At 31.1% G+C, this 9,957-nt stretch overlaps 1 protein-coding gene and 1 long non-coding RNA gene across 3 annotated transcripts in view; both read left to right on the plus strand.

Moving 5' to 3' along the window:
- LOC104710171 lies at positions 2,375-4,072 on the plus strand. The gene is made up of 4 exons (XR_754928.2): positions 2,375-2,670; positions 2,813-2,922; positions 3,208-3,419; positions 3,812-4,072. It is a non-coding gene; the product is annotated as an uncharacterized LOC104710171 (long non-coding RNA).
- Positions 9,659-9,957, plus strand: part of LOC104710172 (DNA replication licensing factor MCM5-like) — a 7,993-nt gene continuing 7,694 nt past the window's right edge. Inside the window, exon 1 of one of the 2 annotated variants that reach the window (XM_010426730.2) lies at positions 9,659-9,954. In XM_010426730.2, the coding sequence (XP_010425032.1) occupies positions 9,685-9,954 (270 nt within the window). In that variant the 5' untranslated portion in view covers positions 9,659-9,684. The remainder of the gene's footprint in view (positions 9,955-9,957) is intronic. The other variant, XM_010426729.2, reaches the window with a different exon arrangement.

Consider the following 9,957-nt stretch of genomic DNA (forward strand, 5'->3'; position numbering starts at 1 on the left):
GAAAATGAAGCTTGAGGTCTTCTTAAGAGTCTCTAGTTGTAATAGATACTCTCCTGGACGCCAAACATCAGACTGAAGTCTCTTAAAACCGAAAGGTTCCAAATAAGACAAGTGTTTCCTCCCTGCACTTTGGTTGATGATGACTTGATTTCCTCAGCAGTAAGTGTCCGTTCGGAGATGGATGATTCAGAGACTATGAATGTATAAGGTAAATATGTTTGTAGGTTAATGTTTTATTGCTTAAAAATGTGTAAGTAATGTTTAGCTTTAGTTAAGCTGTGTTTTAAAGTGCTTTGTGTGACATTAAATCGTCACCCGAAGCTTGGCCGGAAATTTTAGTCCCTGGTGAGACCGTATCACCTCATGGTATGTGGCCGAGGGATAGGGTATTTCAGAATCCTCCTTGATTGATCACCGAAAACATACTAGATTTACCACAAACAGTAAATTCAGCGACTCCAACACGAGATGGCGACAACAACGGTTTCTTTGGTGAAGGGTGAAAATGATTTGGTGCTTTGTTGGTTGAGTTGATGTGGCGGTCGGTATTGAGACAAGGTGAGGAGGATTAGGAGATGAAGATGGGTTGTGGCGATTAGTTTTTTTTTGTTGGCCGGAAATTAACACAATTTTGAATTTTAGCCCAATAAAACATAATACTCAACATTGAATATTACTATGTGATCCAGATATTCGGCCACATTTTTAATGTCATTCGGATCCGGATCCATATCCGGCAGATTCAAATAATTACTATCTAGATTTATATCTACCCTAATTGGATATCCGATTTTTCGGTTCGGAACTTCGGATCCAAAATTTTATTACAGGCCATATTCAACTAAATAATAAAATTGATGTTTAAAATAAATTTGAAATATATGTATACATATAAAGTTACCTTTTCCTCTCTTCTTGTACAGCCACGTCAGCATTTCTTCTTTAATAAATTGGGTTTTTCGGATTGTACGTAGCCCAAAGTTTTCCAAGTTTTCAGGCCCACACCTTTTTTGTATCCTATAGATTAAACCTATTAATGCCTCTCCTCTGTGCTGTCAAGGACGCTCCACCTCCACCGGTTGCTCTCCTCCTTAACTCATGATCCATGCCGTTTCACCATTTGATGCGAATTCAAGTCTTCCAGTCCTCTACACTTTCACTTATCCTTCCATGTCTTCCATCACAATTGCTACGGTTTCGTTCGTAACTGCTAATTATGTTCTTCCATCTTCTCTGATTTAATGGACAGTCCACTACTTCTTCCTTAAATTGTCGTAAGTCCTTCTGCTATATAAACCAATCTCTTGCTATTGTCATTTCCTCATCCTACACTTGGCCTTACATTCTCTTCTTAGAAGTATGAACTCCTCTTTCGTTTCTTTCGCTGACCTTAAAGCTGGTCGACTTGACCAACAAATCGTAGGTAGGATCCTCCATTTCTGGCCTGCTCGAAACCTTAAAAAAGGTGGACAACTCATGGGGGTTGATTTTCTTCTGATTGATGAAAAGGTGCCCTCAATCTCCATTCTCCCCTTCATTCATTCTGAATTATTTACTTACCCTTTGTTTTTATTTCCCTCTTTTGCAGTCTACTTTGATGCAATGCTCCATTTACGTCATCCACCTTTCCAAATCCGAACACGCTCTGCGTGATGGGGCTATGTATAGAAACAAAAGAGGTTGTTTCTTCCGTCTTCAGTGGAGAGGAAGGTCCAGAGGAATAATAGTACACGGTCAAGCCAAACAAGAAACAACACGGTTTGAGAAGACAATACAAAAGGATGATGTAATGATTGACAGACTCAATTCGAAGCTTCTTATTGCGAATGATCAGTTAGAAGCAGTATCTGCAACTGAAGAAAGAATCAGCTCTCTTGCTGACAATTTAACTACATCATTTGAGAAGCTAAAGAATGATAAAGAAGCTGCAAAGAAAGAGGAGCTTGTGCTAAAAGAAGAAGCAACAGTCATCAAGAGTGAAGTACAGAACACAAAAATAGGAATTGGTGAAAAGGAGAAAGAGTTGCTTTCAAAGTTAGATGAGCTTGAGAAATCTAAGCACGCAGAGGCTTTAGCTCGAGAGAAGCTCGAGTCTATGGCAGAGAAGACAATGGAAACTCGGGAAATGAAATCTCAGAGAAGTTCAACCATCACAATCTCAAGATTTGAGTACGAGTATTTGAGTGGACAAGCTTGTCACGCGAAAGAAACTGCAGAGAAGAAAGTGGAAACTGCAATGGCGTGGGTTGAAGCACTCAAGGATAGCACTAACGCGATTTTGTTAAGGACGGAATCTTTAAAGTGAGTGAGTGGGAAATCAATGGTGGAAGAAGAAAGGGCATCGTTCAGAATGCATAGGTCGCTATCAATAAAGAGACTGGTCCAAAATGAGATTCAAAAGTTCAAGCAGAAGTCAGAAGACTATGGCGTGATCAGGTCTCCTAAACCTATAAGAAAATCAAAGTCACAAAGAGAACTCAGGAGACAAAGGCTTGATCAACTCTCCTAGACCGGTAAGAAAATCGGCAAGGCTGAGCGGGAAGTTCACACCGGTTCAGGGAGGGAAGTCGAGAAGATAATCATCAGGGAACAGAGCGATTCCAACGTTTTTTGTAATCAAGAAGAAGAGGAAAGTTCCAAGCTTGGTTAAAATTTTTAGCAGGAAAAGGCGTAAGTCCTCTTTAGAACAACGAGCGTAACTGAGTTTTGTTTTGCTTGCATTTTTCACATTGTTTGTAATTGTAATGTATAGCTTGTAACCGGTTTATTGTTTTGAATTTTATTGTATTTATGTATATTGGTTTGTTCATAGGCTTCTCCGCATGAATCACTTTAAAAGAAAAAAAAAGAGGATTTTCGTCGCTATGTGGGGTTTAACAAAGAGGACGAGAGGTGGTGATACAGTCATTATAAAAGTTTATCGTAAGTACTTCCTTTCTAATCTTTATAATATTGTCTATCGTATCTTCGTCAAACATGTGAAAGTTCAAGGTAAATGAATTTTTGTTGATCCTATTATCCTAATATTAATATATTCAAGAAAAAAGTGCAGAGTAAAATTTCATGGATGCCTTGCGGAGTTGGATCAATTATTGTATTTGTTGTGTCGTTTCATGCGCAAATGCTCTAGCAAACCCATTCAAAAATATAGTCATATATAGATGTTGTTTAATATTATTTTTCATTCATTTGCATCAATTGTTGCAGTGCACTATTTATATGTGATCAAGGGGATGGGGAAAAACATAGGCAGCGAGCAAGCATGTTATTTTTTTACCAGATGGGTATGACTTCTGAGAATATATACACACTAACTAAGATTGTGCACTGAAGAATCGAGAGGACAAGCAGATGGTGGTGAGTGAGAAATCATCACTCATCAGAATAAACCAAAATAAAAGGAATCAAGCATCAATAAGGTCAGCCTCTATCTTCCCTCTCTCTCTTTACCAATGTCTTTTAACTGTCCTTTACGGCTGGAAAAATAAAGTTGGGCCAATAAAATAGGATCCCGAGATTGATGTAAAAAAAAGGAGATAAGTAAATAACAATAGATTTTAAGTAAACTATATCAAAGCTAGAAGTGTACAGATGGGAGTAGTGGTCAAAAAGGAATTTCGATATGGTGTAGCTATAATGATCAAAGCTACAAATTTTACACACAAAAATATATAAAAGTGAGTATTGATATGCATTCCCTCAATGCAATCAATAGCGACATATGATCACTTTTTTGATAAATAACTCATTCTAACCTTTGTTGCATACATATATTTATTATCAATTTTGTAAAACAAATTCTATATGATAGGTAATGTATGGTGATCAACAGTAGAGATGGATAATGAAAAGAGTCGATCCCAATCGCCAAGAGATGATAAGGAGTGTTGGTAACACATTTCGAAGAGATTGACAATACAAAAGAAAGTTCGCAGAGATGTAAGAAGATAGTAAGTGAGTTTACGCTGAAAGATATGTAATTCAAAGATATTTTCTGAAAGCTCAGAGAGATTTAACAATTTATTATGCATATCACAATCATGATCTAACAAGTGTAACAATTATAATTCAAAGATATTGGCTAGCAAAATTTTTGTAACAATAGTAACGTAAAATTTTATACAAAAAAACTTGATATGGTGTAAAAAATAAATAAATGAAATAGAGAGAACTATAGAAGTGGGAAAAATGAAACTAATATACTTTATAAAAATAAAATTAATTTATAATACTGGTATTACAATTCATTACAAGTTCAACATACTACAAATAACAAATAACTTACATGAGGTATATAATTTTCAAAAGTATTTAGACCAACCCCAGGGAAAATTAATATTTACAAATTCTAAAATATTAGTTGCAAAGAAAAAAATTATACACAAACACATGGTACCACATACTTTAGGTCATTTTTGTCAAAATGTTAATACACACGGTCATATGATTGAAAAAGAAAAATAATGAAAATAATTAATTCTAGAAATAGTAAATGTTAGAATTATACCGAGCGTAGCCGAGCCGACCACAAATTTGGTATAACCTTTTCGTATAACAGAAAAAAAAACACAAATCAAAGTAAATAAAACTAAAACCTAATCTAATTAGAATGAATCATAATAGTATAATATTAATAATAGAATATTAATAAACCAGAACTAACGACTAGAGCAAGAAAATAACAATAACTATACAAAACTTAATTTCTAATTCTATATTTTATGAATACAAAAAGATCATCATGATTTAAATATATTTTAAATTTCTAAAATACACAACATAATACAAACTTGAAAAAAAAATATCCAAAAAACAACAAAGAATGAAGAACAATATACGAACAACATAACCACACGGAAAGAGGTAAAAAACAAACAAAACAACCAAAATAAAATTAACTTCATCAAACTTCCGCGCGTAACGCGGATCAAATGCTAGTATATATATACTAGAAGTCATCCCGTGCTACGCACGGGTTTAGCTTAGAATGTTGTTCAATTTTAGTAATTTGGAGATTATTAGTTTTTATTTGTTTACTTACCATTGATTATTTTTGTGATTTTAAAAACATACTGATCATATTTTTTTTTTCGGTTCATTTGTTTGATATTACTTGAGTTATCCTTTTATATATAGTATTAGAGTATTTCAATACATGGAGAAAATTTTGATTGCATAGTAAAGTTTTTGTGGTTTTTTCTCCCTTTAGATTTTCAATACATATTAGAGCATGTGCATTGATGAGAGACCCATTGAATTTCTCATAATATAATATTATTTTTTAATGTAGAGAAATTTAGGAACCTCTTTCTAAAATGAGAATTTGTTAGAAATACTTTTCTTGAAATACTCCTTTTTGAACATTTTCATTTTTGTCCTCTTTTACACAAATTACAATATGTTAAATTAATTTTAAGAATTTTTTTTAGGTCTGGGTTCTCAATTTTACATTTAGGATATAGTTTTGATGGGGTAGGGTTTAGTATTTGGAGTTTTAAATTTAGAATTTAGTCATTTTATTCATAGAAAATGAGTATTTTTGAAAATGAACAACATGAAAGAGTATTATTAAAAAGTGACATAGGAAAATAGGTATTTTTGAAAATGCGTAATTTGATACTAAGATTCCTAAAAATATATGATACTAATATATAATTAGCATATACTATCATATCGTATCATGAGATAAAAAGACATCACAAGCTTAACAACATGGTTTTTCATCATATGATAGTAACATACAATTTTCGTTTTCTTATAATAGTTTAAAATATGTTTTTTTTTTTTAAAGATGAAGACTAATAAGAAACTAAATTTACAATGGAGAGACTCATATGCATCGTCCAATAAGAAGAAGTTTTAGCCTGCTTTACCACATGAATGCCCAAAAGAAAAAAGAAAAAATAGAGATTCTAAAATATAAGAAAGGAACAAAACCTAACATGTTCAACATATTAAATTATGATAGTTCATTTTTTTCATATGTTGTAATATTAACACAACCAACAAACACAACAACCTGAAGTAAAAATAAAACATGGTTCAATGCCCGACCCATAGGCCAAGCAAGTGAAGCCAAGGATTATGGCATCAATTTTTCTTGGGCATATTTTAGGCCAAAAAATTAGGTCTTTTATGTAGGAAAAAATATGATATCAATATACAATTAGCATATACTACTCAAAATTATAGAAGTCAAATTAATCATATATAATATAGAAAAATGCAACTCATATCGTATCATGAGATAAAAAGACAACACAAGCTTAACAACATGGTTTTTAAGTATATGATAGTAACATACAATTTTCGTTTCTTATAATAGTTTAAAATACATTTTTTTCTTAAAGATGAAGATTAATATGAAACTAAATTTACAATGGAGAGACTCATATGCATCATCCAATAAGAAGAAGTTTTAGCCTACTTTACCACATGAATGCCCAAAAGAAAAAGAAAAAAGAAAAAAATAGAGATTCAAAAATATAAGAAAGGAACAAAACCTAACATGTTCAACATATTAAATTATGATAGTTTATTTTTTTCATATGTTGTAATATTAACACAACAACCTGAAGTAAAAATAAAACATGGTTTAAGGCCCGACCCATAGGTCAAGCAAGTGAAGCCAAGGATTATGACATCAATTTTTCTTGGGTATATTTTAGGCCAAAAGTTTAGGTCTTCTATGTAGGAAAAAAAAACAAATTATAAGTACAATTATTATTAGATTTTTTTATAAGTTCGAAAAAAATTAGAAGTACAAGTTTTATATAAAAAACAATATATTATTCATGTAGATATCCAATTTACATTGAAATTTTATTAGGTTTATGTAAAAACATATTTCATCTTTTGAATTGTTGGTGAATGAGCATTGGATTAATGTTAATTAAACTTGTTGTTAATGAGATGTATTGTAAAATTTAATTTAGGGAAAAAAATTTGAAACTCTTATAAAAAAGTTTCCATATTCGAAAATTTTTAAAACAATAATGAGTTATTAGGAAATATGATATTTATTTTCGTATAAATGTTTAAATGAGCATGAAAACATTGAAAAGACAAAGAAAAATGTCAGCAACCAAAACGAACTACAATATGTAAAGAATGAAAATACTTGAAAATACTTTTTTATATTATTATTTTTATAATTTTATTTACAATAATGAAAAAGGTTTTTTTTAAAAAAACATTAGCATATGGCATTGAAAATTGTCGGACCGGCCCATGGAGAGTAGAAAAGTCATACATAAACATTCTAATGAATAAATAAATTTGTCAAACATTTTCACATAATTTTTTTCTTTGTAGTATTAATGCGAACAACAAACATGATAACCTGAATAAAAATCTAAAATTTATTCAAGAATACCTATTTAAATTTGGAAAGATATATAAAAATAATATAATTCTTCATAGGAACCTAATGACTGAAATTAAATAATAATGACTGAAAATTTGTGAGAGTAATTAGGGATTGAATTCTAATTTTATGGAAAACGGAATGAATTCGACTTTTAACGAAAAAGAATTGGTAAGATCTAATGAAGAATAAATGAGTAAGTAATTATCAAATTAATTACGGAAAACATCCTACCATTAGATTATATAAGATTCAAGGCCAGAAACTAAGTAGGAATGGAANATGAGATGTATTGTAAAATTTAATTTAGGGAAAAAAATTTGAAACTCTTATAAAAAAGTTTCCATATTCGAAAATTTTTAAAACAATAATGAGTTATTAGGAAATATGATATTTATTTTCGTATAAATGTTTAAATGAGCATGAAAACATTGAAAAGACAAAGAAAAATGTCAGCAACCAAAACGAACTACAATATGGAAAGAATGAAAATACTTTTTTATATTACTATTTTTATAATTTTATTTACAATAACGAAAAAGGTTTTTTAAAAAAAACATTAGCATATGGCATTGAAAATTGTCGGACCGGCCCATGGAGAGTAGAAAAGTCATACATAAACACTCTAATGAATAAATAAATTTGTCAAACATTTTCACATAATTTTTTTCTTTGTAGTATTAATGCGAACAACAAACATGATAACCTGAATAAAAATCTAAAATTTATTCAAGAATACCTATTTAAATTTGGAAAGATATATAAAAATAATATAATTCTTCATAGGAACCTAATGACTGAAATTAAATAATAATGACTGAAAATTTGTGAGAGTAATTAGGGATTGAATTCTAATTTTATGGAAAACGGAATGAATTCGACTTTTAACGAAAAAGAATTGGTAAGATCTAATGATGAATAAATGAGTAAGTAATTATCAAATTAATTACGGAAAACATCCTACCATTAGATTATATAAGATTCAAGGCCAGAAACTAAGTAGGAATGGAAACCCAAAATTGAAACTTTGAGCTAAAAGTTTATGAACTGATAAGAGAATTTTGAGAATATATAAACATCCCACAATCTAACATAACCTAGAATCGTTTCTTACCCATGANTAAAGAATGAAAATACTTGAAAATACTTTTTTATATTATTATTTTTATAATTTTATTTACAATAATGAAAAAGGTTTTTTTTAAAAAAACATTAGCATATGGCATTGAAAATTGTCGGACCGGCCCATGGAGAGTAGAAAAGTCATACATAAACATTCTAATGAATAAATAAATTTGTCAAACATTTTCACATAATTTTTTTCTTTGTAGTATTAATGCGAACAACAAACATGATAACCTGAATAAAAATCTAAAATTTATTCAAGAATACCTATTTAAATTTGGAAAGATATATAAAAATAATATAATTCTTCATAGGAACCTAATGACTGAAATTAAATAATAATGACTGAAAATTTGTGAGAGTAATTAGGGATTGAATTCTAATTTTATGGAAAACGGAATGAATTCGACTTTTAACGAAAAAGAATTGGTAAGATCTAATGAAGAATAAATGAGTAAGTAATTATCAAATTAATTACGGAAAACATCCTACCATTAGATTATATAAGATTCAAGGCCAGAAACTAAGTAGGAATGGAAACCCAAAATTGAAACTTTGAGCTAAAAGTTTATGAACTGATAAGAGAATTTTGAGAATATATAAACATCCCACAATCTAACATAACCTAGAATCGTTTCTTACCCATGAATCATTTATAAAATTGAAACCCAAAAATAAATTTTATACATAATTTAGAATCCGTTTTTGCCCTTAAATCATACACACAATTAAAACTCATATTTATTATTTCAAAATAAACAATCATCAAAAGGGGTTTACAAACTGATAAATGGTGGATTTAGATCAGAAAGGGCCTACAAATGGTTCTTATTGAAGAAGAGAAAAATAAAATATTGAGAATATTTTTTGTTTTATGGGCTAGTAGTTACTTAGGTCCAAAATAAAAATGATTTTAGTTAATTAGTTCCAAACAACAAAATAAGATATGTGTTAGATAGATATCATCCCAAGTGTTATCTTCTCAGCAAAAGTTGAGAAAAACCTTGTCATATATAGTAATAAGATACTAGCCCAAAATAAGCAAACCCAACCAACCAAATCCGTTCACAAGTCATTTGGGCCCGGCCCAACGTTTTCCCGCCACCCTCTTCCCTCCAAAAGACATCGTGAGTAAAAAACCCCTTTTCCCTCATAACTTTCGAGAGAGAGAGAGATACAGAGACGAAGCAAAGATGTCAGGTTGGGACGAAGGAGCAGTTTACTTCAGCGACCAGCCGCAGTTCCCGGAGGCCGGAGACGCGGCCAACGTCAGCCCCCATGCCGTCTTAACCAAATTTAAGGAATTCATTCGAAATTTCGAGATCGAGCAGAACTGCTTCCCTTACAGAGAAGCTCTCATCGATAACCCTAAGAGACTTCTTGTCCACCTCGAAGATCTCCTGGCCTTCGATTCTGATCTCCCGTCTTTAATCCGATCCGCTCCTGCTGATTATCTCCCTGTGGTA

The sequence above is a fragment of the Camelina sativa genome, chromosome 9 (genome assembly GCF_000633955.1).
Source record: "Camelina sativa cultivar DH55 chromosome 9, Cs, whole genome shotgun sequence".
Classification (NCBI taxonomy): Eukaryota; Viridiplantae; Streptophyta; class Magnoliopsida; order Brassicales; family Brassicaceae; genus Camelina; species Camelina sativa.